The 19,485-nt window shown below is 42.6% G+C and overlaps 1 protein-coding gene across 2 annotated transcripts in view; it reads right to left on the bottom strand.

Moving 5' to 3' along the window:
- Window positions 1-3,038: 3,038 nt before the first annotated feature.
- sh3rf1 (SH3 domain containing ring finger 1) overlaps window positions 3,039-19,485 on the bottom strand; it is a 70,254-nt gene continuing 53,807 nt past the window's right edge. For both annotated transcript variants that reach the window (XM_034708574.1, XM_034708582.1), the window contains exons 7-12: window positions 13,515-13,642; window positions 12,224-12,394; window positions 10,267-10,550; window positions 9,872-10,182; window positions 9,106-9,437; window positions 3,039-7,053 (exon numbers count right to left, since the gene is read on the bottom strand). In XM_034708574.1, coding sequence (XP_034564465.1) covers window positions 6,885-7,053; window positions 9,106-9,437; window positions 9,872-10,182; window positions 10,267-10,550; window positions 12,224-12,394; window positions 13,515-13,642 — 1,395 coding nt within the window. In that variant the 3' untranslated portion in view covers window positions 3,039-6,884. The remainder of the gene's footprint in view (window positions 7,054-9,105; window positions 9,438-9,871; window positions 10,183-10,266; window positions 10,551-12,223; window positions 12,395-13,514; window positions 13,643-19,485) is intronic.

Here is a 19,485-nt window from a genome sequence, read left to right as displayed (position 1 = left end):
AGATGTCACTATTTGTGTGGCGCCTTTAAATAACCAAAGTACATGTTAGTATTTGTCTCACTGTTCTCCTTGTAACACAAAAACCTCACATTGTTTGAGTTTAAGTTACCAATGGATACAAGAAACAGTGAGTTTTGAGCTTAGAGTCAAACTTCCAGGCACTAATAATATTCATATTTGTTTGTAACTCACGTTTTGATTCACACATTCTGTCTAACAAATGATTAAAAGGTCATGCCATTATAGGAACATGATTAATGCCTGCAGTGACTTTATTGCACCTCATTAATACTCCTTGACTGCCTTTAAATATGGAGACGAACATGAAGTGCATTATCATAAAGCTCATATTTCACAGGAGTAATTGGTTCTCTTTGAGTTAAGCAGATTAATGATATGTCCTGACACGTGGTGACCGCAGTGTCCTACCCTGCACACTGTAATACCTCAGCGGTTGTTAATTGCAGTCGTTGCTCCTCCTGTTTGCTTCATGCATCAATGTTCCTGATGGAAACATATTTCTCTCATGCAGCTGAACTGTCACTGGAGTAAAACATGGTGAGTGATGTTGATGTGAATGTGTGGCCTCGGCCTGCACCTGGACGGTCCATCACGCTGGGACATTCTGCAGGATTGATTCTCTGATGTTCAATCACATTCACAACCTGTGACACTGAACCTGACAGAATGAGTCATGCAGCACTGCAGCAGAGAAACACCACCAACACAAACAGTTTTATTTGCATGAATTATTCAATATCGCAGTGTTAATGACTAAACTTTGTCATTGTGTGTGTCAGAGGCAGGGATCGAGCTTCATCTGTATTCAGATCACCTTCATGAACAATGAGGCATTATTATCCTCTTTCACACCTTTGTGATTTGATGATACTTGTCAACAAAACTGAGTTTTGTTGTCTCATCCACAAACACACAAATACAAACACAACTCTGTAACTTGGAATGCACATACAGACTCAGACACACAATATAAAGCTCCTTATCATTTCAGTATCCAGAGATAACTGATGTTTATGACCTGCTGAGTCGAGCACAAATGTAAAGTTCAGAGCTTTGGTTTAGACTGCATGACTACAACCACAAAGATTTATTCATTGTGATTCTCTGAAACTATGTTAGAGGATCTTTTCAAAGCTGGCACATGCTTTTAATAGTTATATAGTTTTTTAAATATACTGTATTTATTGTAAAGAGTCCTAGCGGTGCCACTAAAAAGCTTAACTGTTTAAAAAATAATGCAAAAATTAAAAGGAAATCTGGGAAATAAAAACTACAAAGTTAACATTTAACAACTGAGTGAATACAATGTGGAAATATAGGAGTTATATAAAAAAAAGAAAGAATAAAAGTTTATGTTAAATGGCAAAAAAAAAAAAAAAAGCAGAATTATGACAATAAATATAATTTTATCTATGTTTACTTTATTTTTATGTAAACATCATGAGTTAAAATTGGATGTATTTTGGTTAATTTTATAAATATAATTGGTTGTTTTTTGGTAAAGTTATTTCTCTAAAAATATATTTTATATTTATTTTGTATTATTATTTTTTAGTATATGCATAAAATAGCACGGTGAATGAATCTATAATATTGTAAACAAACAGAACACAAGACAAAATATTCTTTAGGAATAGAAAGGAAAATATATGGATAGAAATAAACAAAAAAAACGTGTATTATTATTTTATATTATATAAAGCCTCTGTGCTGAATTTTTATCTGGTTATGAAACAAACTAATGAGTGATAATGACTTCTCTTGTTGATGACCTGAAACAGCAAACAAGGCCATCATCAAGAGAAGTGACTATTTTTAAAATGTTATTTTTAATGTCTAAAAACACTGGAGGGTCAGACTGAGTGATTCTGCTGACACAGCCTTTAATCACATGTTCCTCGATGATGCATTTCATTGTTAAAAGAGAGCAGGATGAGATATTTCTTCAAAGCAAAACCTACAAATAAACATGAGAAAACCTTTGCTGGTTTTCTGTTTGTCCACAGGGGGCGCCAAAAACAACACAAAGCGAAAGCTCCTCACTGTAGCTTTAAATTTCCACGTTTCTTTTATCTGTTTTAAAGAAACCCCCATGACTCTATTATTGATCCTTCACATGTGAAGTGTGGAAATACAAATGCATACTGAAGTCATGCAAGGAATCCAGATACCTGACCTATAATCTGTTATCTGGTACAGTACAGAGCTCCAGGAGAACTTGACCTTTCATGGAGTGACATGAACCAGCGGGCACACCCAGAGCATCGAACATTACCATGAAACTTCTGACCTTCTCTGAACAACCTTTGCAGCCAATATCACTGACTCTTATCTCGACACTCACTAGATTTGATTTGCACTCATGTCTCATTTCACCGTCTGGTTTGAGCAAATATCAGATCGAAGCAGACTGGGTGATGATAAGTCATGAAGCAAATGTGTTGATTTACATTTATAGATATGCAGTGAAATATATGTATTGTTTCTGCTCAGTGTAGTCTGATCATCAGACATTGGAATAACTTATTTCCATGGTAACCCATCCTCCGCAGGGACCCGTGTGCAGCACAATGACCTCTCTGGGTGCTTGTCAGTTCCTGTCAGTGTTCCCCCGGCTGAACACGCTGGGAAGGCTCACCTCTCGTTACAGCGCTCGGCTCTGCTGCAAGTCACCGGGGGAGCTCCTGCACAGCAAGGACCATTTATCAACAAGTGTAGCCTGATTTACTCCAAATACGTTTAAGGAGGAAGAACTGTCTTTTGTTGTTAATTTATTAGTAGTGTGTTTACTTTTAGTGGAACTCAGATTCTGATGTTTTAGGGCCAAAACAGCTCCACAGCGGCAAGGACACATTACTCAGTCCTGTCATCAGAGGTCTACATCTTGGATTAAACCCCCCTGTTAGACATTTCAGCCACGGCTACAAATGACCAACATTAACACACATTGAGCAGAGCAAACAGAGGGAAACAGGACATTTCATTACTGTCATGAAACAACGACTCAGCCTGAGGGGGATTATGGAAACCATTAGCTTTTATTGTTATAGCGATTTTTACAAAATGTGCTATTCCCTCAAATACTTCAGAATGTTTTCACATAAGAGACTTGTGCCAAATAAGATGATTTCAGTTTCACCATTTTCAGACATACAACAGACTAACTACAGACAAAAAAATGAAGAAAAAAATCAAGTAAGTCACCTTGGCATGAGGAAAATCTGTTGCGTTGAATCAGGCAAACGTTTGTTGCCTCCGTCCCAATAAGTGAAAATATATTCTAGAACTGTTGAAGGGTGGTCTTGTGTTCTTAAACCTGGGCCTCCTTTTATACAACTTCAGGTCTAAATGACTTAAAGGTGCAGAATGTTTTGAATTAGCTCGGGGAATAGATTGTGAAACAGGTTGCAGCGGCTGCAGCTTCATCTTTTAAAGGGCTAATCCGTCCTTTGGAAACACATCAAACTCATCACTTGTTCTGCAGCTGACAGGCTCAGATTTTAAAGATGATTTTTAGAACATTGTGACATTGTTCCCCAAAAGCTAACAAGGGTTTCTGCAACTGGAAACATGTATTGCATCTTTTACATCAATGCAACCAAACTCCATTGAGAAAAGCAGCAGTTTTACTTTGCAGATCTAAAGAGTTGCTGGTCTGCAGCCTTGATTATGTTTTTTGTTATTTTATGTTTGAAATATATTATACTGCATTTGTTTTATCCACTTAAAACATAAAAGTCTCACAAATGCATTAAGAAAACTAACAAATTGCTGCAGCAGTAGATCAGCAACTCCCGTGCTCTGCATTGCAGGATCACTGTTTTTGCCAGTGGTGTTTGGTAGCTTTGAGCAGAGCGATTTGGTGTAAAAACAAGGATCATACTCTTTAAGAAAAAGGCTGTAGCTGTAAGGATCCTCTCTGTAATGATGTCAAACAGTTAAAACAACAATCTGAGCCTGCAGTAGCAACAACATGAAGGTTTTTGGTCTTGTGCATGTGCCCCCTAAAGGACAACCGTGTCCTGACTGCAATTCCAAAACTTTGTGCACCCATTCGTGATGTAAACCTGATAATACATCAAACTGTAGGCCAAGTTTAAAACTACAAGACATCTCCCCTTTAAGAAATGCTTAATGTTGTCAGAACTGTGCAGCCTATGCATGAACAATATGTACGATTAGAAATGTCGTTATAGTGCATAAACGTGTAACATCTGAGCTGGAGTTAAGTTTGACGTTTCTATTAAAGGCTTAACAGTGAAATGAGAAGACACTCAGAGGAAAGTTCAGCACAGAGCCTGAGGTCGGTGTGGTGATTGCCAAGACAACAATGCAACATATCAGGTTAATTCTACACGAGTAGCAAATCAGGAAGACAAAGACAGAAACAGGCCCTAACAGTGATTCGTACCATCCTCCTCCACACTCGCTCCACATTTCAAACACACTACAATATATTCCAGCAGTCAGCTACACAGTGGTCCCCCTCAATTAACATCAAGAGACTGCAGAGAGTTGAAACTATGGGTCCGATTCAGTCTGGAAGTTCACTCTCCAGCCACACTGGGACAGATTGCCTCAACTTTAAAGTGTTGAAATCCCTCCCTCCACATCAGATGATTAAGCCCCATTACATGAAGTGTTGTGGGGGCAGTCTACACTTCACCCACTCTTTCCTTTGGAGAATTTAATTCATTTATTTAACGTAACGTAGACTTTATAAAGGAACAGATAAATTATACGTGGAGTTATTTGATCTGCTTTTCATCCTCCAGAGTATTAAATCTATAACTGCTGATTCTTTAAGTTCACAAACACCAAATCTACCACCACACCCCTCCAACCACAAAGACAGCCTACGGTAATTCAAGTCAATACAACATTAAGATTTAAAAATGTGTAAAGATGAAATGTACAGAATACAAAAACAAAGGGGTCAGAGTGATTGATTTCATTAAAACGGTCTCTTTCCACTGCACACCTCCTCCCGCGGAGTGAAACGATGATATGTTCCTTTAGGCAAACATTCTGTGCTTTAGCTAGCTGTGTTTTTATTGCCACAAGTCACATTAGGAATGAGTAATAGTGTACAAAAAACACAAACAGGTTAGTTTCTCTGAGAGCAGCAGCAGCCGTCAGCCTCTGTGGAGTTTGTAAATAAACATAAATATACACTGGGAAGAATCGGTTGTGCATCGTTACTGAAGTGTTTTGTCGCTCTCGTGATGCAGAGCTACGTCTGGGTTTGAGAGAGAAGCTACTAGGGTCAGTAAATACAAAGAAGGTACAAAGTAAGCAACGTCTGACTGTGAAGTCTGTCTTGGAGTGTTTTCAGCATATTAAAAAAGGCATTACCAAACAGTCCTGCGACACATCCATCCTCATCTCGTCTCCTGCAGAAGGCTTTTGCTACTCGCATGCAAATATTTGATTGCTGCAGGTAACAGTTCTTGGCACTTTCTCAGCCGCAGCAGAAGAAACAAAAGACTGGAGGCCGGGGAGAGACAGTTTGCAAAGTGTGCAATTTTCACATGCTGTGAAGGAAGGGAGCTTCAGGTTTGCAACGCTGCTGATCAATGCAAACGCCATCAGATCTGCAGGAGGATTTTCCTACAGTTCAGAATGAGGGATGATCATTTTTTTTGGGATCTACAGTGTCTGATAGATCTGTTTGAGGGCTGGGCACCGAAATGTAAAATCAAATCTGATGATGTTCTAAACTTTGGATGCTTTACTCAACATAAGTGCAGTTAGTTTTCAGTTTTTCAGTAGCAGATGAAGCACGCTGAAGGATTCTTAACCTTAGTGGATGCTAAGATCCTGAGCTGCAGCTCCCTCTAGACTTTTTATGAACTGCTTCAACTGTTTTTATTCTATGGGTTTTAATAACCTGGTCCCTCTTTTTTGTTCCTGCTTCTGCTGAAAACTAGCTAATGACTACTATAGGAATCCTAAACAAGAAAGAAGCAGCAGCTCGGCTTGCAGTCCCCGAATAACGTCCAAGAGTCGGGGAAACTCTGACGCTTCTTTTACTTATTCAAACACTTTATTCCTTTTTTAAAGGTTTCAAAAAAGGAGAAGTCTGGAGGAGTCCTAACCTGCAGACAGTCTGAGTTAATGTGCAGCTCAGCTCGCAGCCCCCCGTGTCCTTGGATGACGAAATTTTAACCCTGAAATCAGTGTTTCTTCTGGTTTTAATGCTCTCTCTAAAAGCCCTCCATCTGAATCAGGATTCTCCTCATATTGGATGTGCTATCAGATTATATTTCATGTGAACTATTTGCAGACTTCTCTGCAGAATGCCCAGCCCTCTCCTTCTCCTGGGTCGAAATGATGGTCAAACTTGAATCAGCAGTCAGAGATGGGGAAAGTAAGTAGCAGAAGAAGTAACGGATAAATGGCATAAGGCATGTGCCAGCTTAACCCCTTAATGTGTTGCAACACCTACACAAAGGCCAGTCTATGCAATAAGTTAAAATGCGTAATATATCTATATCGACAGCTCATACTTCTTGTTTTAGGACTAATCATCTTTGTGTCCTTATGTACAATAAAGTGAGGAACACAGTACAAGGCACACATTTAACAGCTGAATTGTTACAAAGATATAAATAACAAAAAGGAAAAAGTTCATGAGTCTTCGTGTGCTCTCCTCTAACTCTGTCCTGTGTGCTTCAATGCTTACAGTTCTTTCTCTCACAGCGCGGTGGTTCTGTCCCGGCAGCCTCACAGGAGCTGCTGGGTTCGGTTTGTGCATGACAAACTGTAGAGAGGTTAGCAGCGGTCAGCAGGGTCACGGTGAGAGTGACCGTGGTTCACTGTACTTCTGTGTGTGTGTGTGTGTGTGTGTGTGTGTGTGTGTGTTAAATGATGTCTACAAAGCTGCCAGGGAACAGTCCGGTCCTGCCGTTCCTCTGCAGTGTGCCTTTGAACCAGCCGTCCTCCCTCTTCCTGTGAACAAACACAATGTCGCCCTCCTTAAGTTCCAGCTCGGCCTCGCTCTGGGGAGGATACGACACCACCACTCTGTACCTGCGGAGGACAGACGGAGACGTGGTCAGAGACTGGGACAGATAACTTTGTCAGAGTGTTGTGCTGTGTCAGACCTGGATCAGGGTCCGGGAGGGAGACGCCCTCTCTACTTTTTGATAAAGCTTATAGTTAGAGCTGGTTCAGGCTTGGACCAGCTCTTAGTTATGCTGCTATAGGCTTAGACTGCCGGGGGAACTGACGCAATGACACACTGGGATCCTATCTCACCCCCTTCCGCCCAACCCCCTCATCACTTACTTTAACTCTGCCTGTCCCATTAAAGTTACTAACCATAGACCTTTCTGGAGTCCCTGAGCTCCCTTGTCTCGTAGATTCCTCTGAGCTGCCGTAGGCATCCTCCTGCTGTGGATGTTCCAGACTCCAGCTGATACGGACGTGCTGGACTCCAGCGGCAACAGCTTCTACTACTCGTCTCATCACTATCACCGCTCCCTCTCTCTCTTATTCTCCTCTATCCCTCTTTCCAGACCCAACTTGGTCGAGGCAGATGTGTGTCTAACATGAGTCTGGTTCTGCTCAAGGTTTCTGCCTGTTAAAGGAAGTTTTTCCTCGCCAATGTAACTAGCTAAATACTGCGAGGTGCAATGCTCATGGTGGATTAAGGTGGGGTCTACTACTGGATCCTATCTCACCCTCTTTCCCCCAACCCCCTCATCCCTTACTTTAACCCTGCCTGTCCCATTTAAGTTACTAAACATAGACCTTTCTGGAGTCCCTGAGCTCCCTTGTCTCGTAGGTTCCTCTGATCCTCCTGCTGTGGACGTTCCAGACTCCAGCGGCAACAGCTTCTACTACTTGTCTCATCACTATCACAGCTCCCTCTCTCTCTTACTCTCCTCTATCCCTCTATGCAGACCCAACTCTGTCTCAGCAGATGTGTGTCTAACATCTCTGGTTCTGCTCGAGGTTTCTGCCTGTTAAAGGAAGTTTTTTCTTGCCACTGTAACTAGCTAAATACTGCAAGGTGCAATGCTCATGGTGGATTAAGGTGGGGTCAGACTGAGTCTAGACCTGCTCTGTTTGTAAAAGCATCTTGAGATAACGTTTGTTGTGATTTGGCGCTATACAAATAAAGATTGATTGATTTGCAAAACAAACAAATATTCCCTTTAAGATACGAAGAGAAACACTGTTGTGTCTGGTTTTGAAGACTTTTAATTTTCCAAGAACTTAGTCTGAACTAAACATCTTCCAGCCAGGGAGGCAAACAAGTGTTCAGTTTGATGACCTGTAAGCTACAGCCTGATTTATTCTCTCATTATCAGCTGATATTGATCTATTATAGAAACTTTAGCGTGGGTGTTAATGCTTTAAAGAACATGCAGAAAACAATGCGTTCTTTAAATCCTCTCTGTGTCTGCAGCACATGCAGCAGAGCTTCACTATAATTAATTAGACATGTCTCAAATATTCTACCATAAAGTTATTTATTTCAGTCAGCAGCCCTTCACTACCTCTGCTTCGTCACACTGCTGTAAAAACTGGTGCATCATCCCCGAGTCTCTGCTGCCATATCTACCAAATCTGTAACAGAGCTCAAATCCTGCTTCCATTGGGGTCTACCGTTATTTAAGGCAGTTTGACTCAGCACCGGATCTCTTGGATCCACACCAACAGCACTCGTTCTATTTCAGCTGCAGAGCGCCTGTCCAATACTCATGCATGCAATCTGGCTTACTACACCGAATTAATGCTAAATAAAGACATGCTGCTTTTATTTGACATGACTGCATCATGAAGTAGTGAAATGTGATGTTTTGCAGAAGTCTGGCCAACAATTTCTTAGAATTTTGCTTTTGATTTGAACATTTTTTGATGCACATGCAAGACATCAGGAGAATCCAAGCATGATGCGACTTTCTGCTTGAGCTGAAGAATTAATCTCATGGAAACAGCTGGGTGATGAAAAGTTGCTCTTAGTTGCATCATTGCACCGACTTTTGTAATCACACTTAGAAAAAGAGCTTCTTTTTTGGTCCTTTAGACTTCCTAAGAACAGAAGAGTAAAAAAGTAGATTTCCACCTGCGTACCTCTCACATATGATGGGCCGTGCGTCATGTTGCTGAGATAAGAGAGACGAGCACGGCTGGCGAGGAGGAGGAGCAATGGGTGCGCATCCATCAAGGGGGCTGCTCTTCCGATGGGAGGTGGGCTCAGGGGCTGAGGAGGAGGATGATGAAGAGGCAGAAGCGACAGCAGCAGCAGGTTCCGGCTCAGAGGGAGGGGAGGTTTCAGGGCCCACTGCACCATGTAGCACCTCTCCAGCGGCAGCCTGCTCCGCCTCCAGGGTGGGTGAGGAGGGTGGTGAAGGGCGAGACTTCTTCTTATTGGACAACAGCTTCAGCAGGCTTTTCTTTTCCCTCTGCAGTAAGAGAGTTTTTTTTTTTCGGTTAGAGGACTGCAACAACTCCTGAGGCATAGAGGCAAAAGTAATTTCCACAAACCGCAGACAGGTATACTGTCTGCTGCTTTACTGCTGTCAGACACTGATGTGGAGGCTCCTATTCTTAGCACAGACAGGCTTCAAACTGTGGTTAGAAGTATAAAGAACAACATGGCAGCAGTCTGCACAGAAATTAAAAAACGACTGAAACAAACTGTGCATAATAATAAGTTCCTCTGTTGATTAGTGTTTGTGAAACTCTCCAGAGTGATGAGCTTCTTCAGATTTATCACCAGAAATATCAAACTCCATCTGGCAACTTCATGCACATGCTACAGCATGCAAATATCAGCTGAAAATAGCAAGAGAAGTTGATCTTATTTGAGCTCTGAGTCTCTTCAGACATCACTAACCTTAGTGTCCTTGTCCAGTCTGCAGGCGAGAGCTGCGCTGTTCAACGCAGGATTGAGAGCGGAGCTGTTCACAGGCACAGCGAGGACAGGTACAGCTCTCAGACCGTCACCCTCCAGGGATGCAGCGCTGACATTGGGTGGGGTCAAAGAGGCGGCGGCACAGCCCATCGCCACACCAACCCGGGCGCAGCCTTGGGCAGAACCGGAGGGAGGCTGCGAGCACACGGCGAGGTGTGGGAGATAGGCCACGGTTGTTGCAGACTGGATGGGGGTCACTGCTGCGGTGGGTCGGTCCTGACTGTGACAAGCAGCTGCAACAATAACATCACATATTAACACTTCTTTCATACACCAGTGATATGATCCGTCAGTGATTCCTCTCTTGCCTCGCTCACCTGTCCGGACTGCATTGCGAGCCTGGTTCACAGTCATCTGGGAGTTGACATGCAGAGGGACTTTTGGCTGCTGACCCGTGGCGGTTTGAGCTGCTGTGACCACAGCTGCAGGCTGGGAGTTGGCGGGTACAGCGCTGGAGCACACAGTGAGGGGTTTGTTGAAATCAGGACCTGGAACGATTGCACCAAGTGGGGCAGAAGAGGGGCTGACGATGGTGACCCCTCTGCCAGCCTGAGTGCACAGAGTCATTGCCACTTTGGGCTGCGTGCTGCCAGATGCGGTCCTGAGAAGAGACAGTATAAAGTCAGGGAAGACCAGGAGGCCCAGCAGAGACTGCAGCTACATTTCTACTTATTGTGATTTTGTTTATTGGAGTATTTTCAAATGCTGCAGAATGCACACAACAAAAACTTTGAGCTTCTGCAAGCTAATAAAGCACCTGGTATATCTTGTGTTTTATAATGCCACATGTTCCTAGGATGCCTACAACTTAAGTCCAGGTTATGTGAGTCACAAAAACAGACCACAATAACTGAGCAAGTATTGAACTCTGGTGATGCATATTTAAAAATTCAAATTTTGCACAAGATAACACCAAAACAAAGATGTATTTTGAAAGATGAAAAAAATGTTTTAACACAACATTAATATTTTGAACCATGCACTACTTATGGGCAGACTACAAAGACATTTTGAGATATTGTTACACAAGTATCAGACTGGTCTTAATTTGAAAACCAAGCACTGCAAGTTTATTGATTTTGCTATACTGCAAGCATAAACAAACATTGGCCAAACTTTAACTGGAAGAAAACTGAAGCACTTACAATCGATGCTTGGATTAGAAATATGGCACAATGTATGTCGATGGAGAGAATAACTTATACCTTGAAAAACAAATTAGCAGTTTATGAGGGAATCTGGAAACCATTTAATGATTCCATTAAAAGAGGAGATATAAGAGGGCTTTTACAGACTGAAAACCCAGAATGAGATACTTATACAGACTTGTGGTAGATCCCAGAAAAAGGATGAAGACACTGAGAACTGGTGTAACTTATATTTTTGTATATGTGGATGTATATTTGACTTTATTCAAGGTACCTTTGAATGTAACAGAGATTTTGTCTTGTGTGCTTAACAGACTTTGAGAGAGAGAGATGAATGTGGGTCAGAGGGGGTGTTTTGTTTGTTTGGGGGAAAATAATAAAAAAGGACTTTTGTATTGTGCAAAATGATAAGGTAATATTAATGTCTGAGTAATGCACAGTGTACATGGAAAAGTCAATAAATATATTATTTAAAAAGCAAAGACATTTTGAGAGACTCGTCTGCAGCGGATATAAAGTGACTTCATTGTTGATTCATCATGTTGTGAGGTCATTTCTTGGAACATGTTTGAACGCTTTGTACTATTTTAGATCAATTTTAACACAATTATGCAAAGAGGGATTCCGCACAGCCAAAACAAGGATCATATGTCGTCAGCGTTTTCAACAACCTCCATCACTCAACGTAGTAAAGTCATTAAGTGTCTAAACTGGGACGACTCAAACAAAAGAGGCCTTCACTACCAGCTGCAAAAAGACGGGACACTTTCACTTTCATGGTTTATATTTTGCAGCTTTATAAAGATTATGACATTATGAGGGATTTCCCATCGCCACATCAATGGTCATGTTTGTCAGTGTGTTTCAGAGCTATAAAACTTAACTCAATAATGACATCTATGAGTGTAAATGCTGATGACACGGACAAAGGAAGCCTTTCAGCTGCAAATCAAACAATTCGGACTGTTTTGTTTTTGATTTGATTAAATAAAGTTATGCAAACAAAGTTCTCTCATGATCCAGTTATCTAAAAGACATAAACAAGTGGAAGTTTTAACCTACGGCCATGCATAAGTGTACGGTCTGTTAACAATAACGAATGACTCAGCATGACTCCACGTCTGACCTGCTGACTGGGCTCATGTAGTTCCCAGGGAAGACTCCGATCTTGCCCGTGTGCATGGACGTGCCCTTGAACCAGCCGTCCTGACAGCGCTCCAGCACCAGAAACATCTCCCCCTTCCTCAGCTCCAGCTCGTCCTCCTTACGGGGAGTGTAGGGGAACATGGCCACATAGCTGGGTGAAGAAGAAGATGACACAAAAAGAGTTAGGAATTAAAACAAATGGCAAAAATTGAAGCAAAAAAAAAGGTGCAGTTCCTAAAGTGTCCACTTGAGGCTGGATCCAAAAGCATGAGAAGCCCCATTAGAGCCGTATTTAAATGATATTTTTTACAACTACATATGCATAACAAGGTAGAATTAGGGGTGTGGCTAATTTGATGGACAGGTGGGCGAGTCATAGCTCTTCATTTGATTAGGCAGTAACTTTAACTCCACTTCTTTGATGGTTTCTAAATAAATCAGAAGTCTGTTGGAGCGTCTTTGGGCTTCATAACTCCTCTTTAGAAACCGACAGATTACATCCATGTTTTTTTATACAGTCTATGCAATTTAAAAAGCACAAAAACATGGAGCTAACGCAGGTTACTATTAGGATTTTCTCCCCATATGGTGGAAAAAAAGCAGTTTTATGATTCGTCACTGCAAGCCATTTGTTCTGGGTTTATCCCGCAGCCGAGCTGTACATCTGTCATCATCTCCTCTGAGACCCTCCAGCAGGGACTGTGGCCCCTGACCCAGAGAAAATCAGCACTGGAGGACAAAACAATTTGCGGGTCATCTCTCTACAGCAGAGCCAGAACAGGCAGCTCGGACTGGCAGCCAATAAGATCGTGAAGAGTCTCAGCTGGGATGTTTTCAGTCTGATTTCAGTGCTGTCAGGGGGAGGGGGCATGCCTCAGAGTCTGACATGCACGCACATGCAGATGACGGCAAGAGAGCAGGCATGAGCGGATCTAATTCTTGTCAGGTGTGTGGGGTCTTAAAAGGGAGTAATGAGGGTAAAGGTGAGGGGGGGTCAGGAGTCAGGGGTGACGGAGAGGATCTTCAACAGGACCCAGGAGACCGTCTTCTACAGGTTTTGACCCCTTCACCTGTGCACATGCTCATGCTCTGCAGCCTCACTCTGACAGCTGAAGGGGGTAGGGAGGCACAGACAGACCAAGACTAACCCCCCTCTGAATCCTGCATTTGCATCAGAGCCTTGAGCCACTGGTGCACAAACTGACTCTGACATTTCACTGCACATTTAAGAAGAGCACATATTTTACTGTGGGACTGTTTTTATAACTCACACTGTGGGTCTTTGTCTCCCACTTTGGTCGCTTATGCTCGGGGAGGGTCTCTGTCCCCCAGCCAATGAGTACGCGGCTCCATCAACAGAGGACTGCGGGGGAGGCGGAGGGGGCGGTGGGAGAGCATCCTGCCAAAGAAGAACAGAAGATCATGTTAGTAGTTAAGAGAGGATTTAATTACAACTTCTGCTCATCATTTAATTCCTCTCAGTCTGAAACAGAAAGAAGAAACATGTAACTCAAGCCTTAGACAAAAAGAGAGAGTAAGAGTTGCGTAAGAAGAGAAACCAGTTCGCTTATGAGCCACAAAAGAAGGAGAAGGAATGAGAGATCATCTGTCATCTGGGATATTCCCTCTGGTTTTGCAGACGCTGAAGGGAGAGTCTGGTTTGGCAGATATTGAAGTCTTGTCCCCGACTTCCCCCTGCATATGAGAATTTCCTGTTCTGTTTGTTTGTTGCTAGGAGCCCACATAGCTACAACGAAACCCATCGCAGCATTTAATTGGGACCATATGAAACGAAAAACAAGTCTGCAGACACACTTCAGAGCAACCCTCCAACCAAGCATGAGCCAGTTCACCATGACTCACATGTTTTCCCTTTCGGATGGTGTGTAATGTCAAAAGAAAGTCTGCAGGCTGAAGATCACAGCCCGCCGTTAAAGGAGCCCTGACTATTTCTTACAACAGCATGCTCCTGGATTACATGGCTGTAATTACAGAGGAATGTAGATGTTTTTAAACCGGGGCCCTCGTTTCACTTTTTCTGGGCTCTGAATAATTAATAGGAACATAAAGTTTTGGAGCCGCTCCAGAAGACTGCTTCATTGGGAATCCGTGAAACATACTGTTATGGCTGCCTTGTAATCCCTGCAGAGAAATGTCCCCAATCAAAGTTCATCCACTCCTGATTTTACCGCTGCCAGGCTTGGATTGTAATTTAAAGTGTTTGACACTAAACAGAAAGGATCCCTGCAGACAGAGATGAGTTTGTGTAAAGGGGTTTTTATTTATTTATTTATAGTTGTAACATCACTCTCTTCAAAGACGGCAAACTTCATTGACAAAAAAATGTTCATTTTAACCTTGCAGGAAACAGGAGTTGCTGTTCTTCTGCATAGACTGTACCCGTTTGTTTCTGAAGCAAAGTTTTGAAACCTATCGCCATATTGAAAAATCAGACTCAACCTAACATACAGTATCTCACAAAAGTAAGTCCACCCCTCGCATTTCTTCTAAAGATGATGCACAAGAAAGCCCGCAAACGGTTTACTAAAGACAAGCAGACTAAGGACATGGATTACTGGAACCATGTCTTGGGGTCTGATGAGACCAAGAAGGGGCAACTGGGTGAGGAGTACAAAGACAAGTGTGTCTTGCCTACAGTCAAGCATGGTGGTGGAAGTGTCATGGTCTGGGGCTGCATGAGTGCTGCCGGCACTGGGGAGCTACAGTTCATTGAGGGAACCATGAATGCCAACATGTGCTGTGACATACTGAAGCAGAGCATGATCCCCTCCCTTCAAAAACTGGGCCGCAGGGCAGAACTCCAACATGATATCGATCCTCAAACACACCTCTAAGACGGCCCCTGCCTTGCTAAAGAAGCTGAGGGTGAAGGTGATGGAGTGACCAAGCATGTCTCCAGACCTAAACCCTATTGAGCATCTGTGGGGCATCCTCAAACGGAAGGTGGAGGAGCGCAAGGTCTCTAACATCCACCTGCTCCGTGATGTCGTCATGGAGGAGTGGAAGAGGATTCCAGTGGGAACCTGTGAAGCTCTGGTGAACTCCATGACCAAGAGGGTTAAGGCAGTGCTGGAAGATAATGGTGGCCACACAAAATATTGACACTTTGGGCCCAATTTGGACATTTTCACTTAGGGGTGTACTCACTTTTGTTGCCGGTGGTTTAGACATTAATGGCTGTATGTTGAGTTATTTTGAGAGGACATTAAATTTACACTGTTAAACAATCTGTACACTGACTACTTTACATTGTATCAAAGTGTCATTTCTTCAGTGTTGCCCCATGAAAAGATAGAATTAAATATGTGCAGAAATGTGAGGGGTGTACTCACTTTTGAGAGATACTGTAAGTCGACTTAACAAGAAGCACATCGGTTGAGTTGAAGTAGGCCTTCAGCCTCCTCGCTAACAGCTACAGACTTCCCACCTATCAGTCAAATCAGCTACGCCTCTTAATATGAAAAACGTGTAATTTCAATATCTTCAAAACGACTGAGTCATAAAAGAAAAAAGTTAGAAAAGTTAGTTAATTATTTTTGCTGTAAAGAAAGGGTGTGTGTGTGGCTTCTGGCACTTCTGGAGCCAGCCTCTAGTGGACACTTGAGGAACTGCAGTTTTAAGTACTCAGTACTTAACGTTGATGCTGAGTCTACTGCTGCCACAGTTGGTTAGTTCTTTTCAGTTCATTTTTGAAAATGATTTGTTTGTATTTTGTGCCCTACTAGGGATGTTAAGAACTTAATCGAACACATTTTTTTGTTTCAATTTTCCATCACGTGGAACAAACATCATGTGTTCTCATATTTGGTTCAGCTATCAGGGAGGTGTTTTAAGTTTAAAGCATGTTTCGATGTGAATCAGCTGACCAAAGATGCTCAGCTGGGGGCTGCAGCTGAGTGACAGGTCTCCACGAGCGCTTTTTTTCTCCGCCGCCGGACTGATTATGACCCGGTTTAGCTCCCAGCTGACACCTGACTGCGTTCACATGCTTATTTTTCTCAATAGGAACGAGTAGACAGAAAACTGGACTCTGTGAGTCTGAAATATGTCTCTGTTCAGTTCCCTGTTGTTGCAGTAAATCCACATGTTGCAGCATGAGCTGCAGAAATGGCATTCTTTTAGACATGGAAAATGTTTACGTTTTTTTATTGATTAATCTATAATTGATTGTTAACATTTCCAAAGATCCATCACAGAAAATACTTCAAATTTACATCACTATACCTGACACAATATTTGTGAAACAGGGGCACTGTTTAAGTGGTTTAAGCGCACACCACATATAGAGAGGCTATAGTCCTCCTTGCAGTGGTCGCTGGTTTGACTTCTGGCCTCTGCCATTTGCTGCATGTCTTCCCCAACTCTCTATTCCCCACATTTTCACTCTTTTGTCCTATCTAATACATGCAAAAATGACTTTAAAAACATACAGTATATTGTGCAACATCAAAACAAAAATCCAACCAATGAGGGCAACAGCAGAAAAAGAACTCTGTTACTCTGTCAGGTTAAAGGACTTCATTTGTTAAAGGAATCTGGAGGCTTTGAAGATACTGTGTTTGTTTTTGGGCTTAACAAAGTAAAGCTTGGCTCATAAAGATTAACATTTCATGTCTTTTGCCAGACATTTTTTAAAAGAGTGGTGAAACTTCTGCTCTTCAATCAGACACGTGTCTCTAAAGATTATTTACAACCTTTACTTGATCTCGGCTGAGGCAACCTGCAGGAGAACTTGCAATGTAATCATTGAGACTCTAAAATATGTTTGAAAAGTAAGAATGCATGCTTTATACACTGATATGTTTCTTAATCATGCTTTGAGCTAGTGCTGTCAAGAGATAAAAAAAATGGAGAGATTAATTAATTAAGATCTGTAATTAATTGATCTAATTAATCTCTTTTTTAATCTCACCTAAAAATAGCTGAGAAAAACCCTCAACTTGAGGTATTTCTTCTTCAGCCAGTCGCTGAGACAGACCAGCTTGGTCACATTTTCTGGTCTCACAAGGTACAGAGGTTGCCAGGGAGGCCAGGTTACTTGCGTGCTAGGGCTGACAGCTTTTCATAGGCTCCTGTGTGAGCATACCACCACAGCAGGGGACAGTCATTGACACTGATGGGCTCTGCTTTGTAGCGCTGCAGTTATATTGCAAAAGTCTTTGCTGCTAATGTCAGCTGTGGCTGCACTCGCGACTGGGTGCTTTGAGTTGATGTGGTAGGCTAAACTTGAGCTGCTTCGGTGGTAAGCAAACTCCTTCTTACAAAGAAGGCAATGGTGCCGTCGGGCAGAGGCGGTTCTGGGGAGGGGCCAACAGGGGCCAGTGCCCCTGTAAAACTGAACCTTGGCCCCCCTGTGGCCCCCCCTCCACACCAAACAAATATGCAATAAAAAAAGCTTTGGTATCGTGCTGATGTTACAGGCGGAACACATGCGTGTGGCACTTGGTTCCAGTCCCTTAGAGTGCTGAACAGCCAAACAGCTGCTTTCAGTCTGCATTTTGATCTAGTACACAGTAGTATATATGTCTAGTATAAAGGGATGCACTGATGTTTTTCCAGTTTGTTCTCAGCCGGTCCTCGCCCTTCTCAGTCTCTTTTGTCAGGGTTGAATGTGTCCCTCTGACAACACCCTTGGCCCCAGCCTGGCCCCCCCAGTAAATTGGTCTAGAACCGCCACTGCCGTCAGTGTGTTTTTGGCATGTAAACTTCCCATTCATTGGACCTACAACTCTCACATGCTCCTCCGTTTTCACATCTTCTCTCCGCTCCTCACCTTGCCCTCCCAACTACAATGGGAGCCTATCAGCTTATGAGACACGCCCAAACACAATGACAGCCAATCAATGTCCACTTCAGGGTGAGACTGACACCCCCAACAACTCAAGCACAAGAAGCCCCATGCACAAAAATGGATTTATAAAAAGGCAACTCCTATACAGAAACAGTTAAGTTAGAGATTAAGAATTAGATTAACATGACACCCCTACTTTGAGCACATTAGAGCAACATACAATTGAGCACTTTTTGGTGGACAACATGTTAGAAGGATAATAAAGGCAACTCCCACACCTAGGAGCAAGACAAGTCTGTCCAATCCAAACATTGGCAGCAGCGAGCAGCAGAGTAATAGCTTCCATGACACAATGTTGGAGCAGAGTGGCACTCCGCCTGCCCTGTGGTATGTGTTTAGGCCTATGTGTATGTGCGAGTGTCGATGTGCGTTTCGGTTCACTGCCGACGCTTGAGCTGAGATAATTAGGTTGCCTGCAGGCCAGAGAAATCATCTGTACGAAAACATCATGTAGGCTTTCCAAGTGGAGCGGAGAGCACAACCTTTGTGTACACATTCCTGCTCATTCAAAAACTCCACATGCCAGAGCATACACATCCACAGACAGGAAGCACGCCCGCTGATTTGTGTGGGCTGAAGGGATTTCAGGACATTTTTAGCTGTATGGATTTTGTTTCCCACAGTTGAAGTGTGTCACAGACAAGTTCATTTCCGCTCCAGAGATTTATCCACGTTATCTTCACGGAGTTTGTTCACTTGGTGCGAGATAACAGAGCTACTGTTTCATGTTCCACACAGATGACAGAACAAAGGAGGAACATAGTTTCACATTCACACAGTCTGAAGTTATTAAGTTACATGCTGGCATCCAAGGGGAAAGTCACAAGGTAGGTTTCCTGATCAAAACAAACCCACAACGGTACATTCATCAATGACATCAACGTCCTATATGTGCTGAAAAGTGTCTGGCAGCAGGAGGTGACCGTAATCTGGTCATGGCAGATGGTTGCTCACGTAATCCTGTTTAAATTGATGTCAAATAAAAGCCATAATATTTAGAGCATAAACTTATATAACCATTAGGGTTGTTCAGATTTCAGGGATATGAAGCATCCAACGGTACTTAAAGAGGTAACATCACATAAAGCAAGAGAAGCAATGATGTCCCTGAGGTCTGAAGACAGAAGGCACTGCTTCAAATAACACTATGTGAAGTTAAAATGTGCAAAGTGTTCAGAGTTTTGGGAGAACGGGGTTGGTTGTCACACTTTTTAATGTTTTGATGATTGAAAACACCTTTCAATAGTCATTCCTACATTAAATTGAAGCTTAAGGTGTTGGCTTGAAATGTGTATCCCTCTCATTTTCCAACTCATTGTAACAAAGAGGCAAATAACTATCAAAGACACTCTGAAACATTGTGACAACCA

This window comes from Notolabrus celidotus, chromosome 2 (genome assembly GCF_009762535.1).
Source record: "Notolabrus celidotus isolate fNotCel1 chromosome 2, fNotCel1.pri, whole genome shotgun sequence".
Classification (NCBI taxonomy): domain Eukaryota; kingdom Metazoa; phylum Chordata; class Actinopteri; order Labriformes; family Labridae; genus Notolabrus; species Notolabrus celidotus.
Note: the sequence above shows the minus strand (reverse complement) of the source record. Positions and strands in the feature narration are given on the sequence as shown.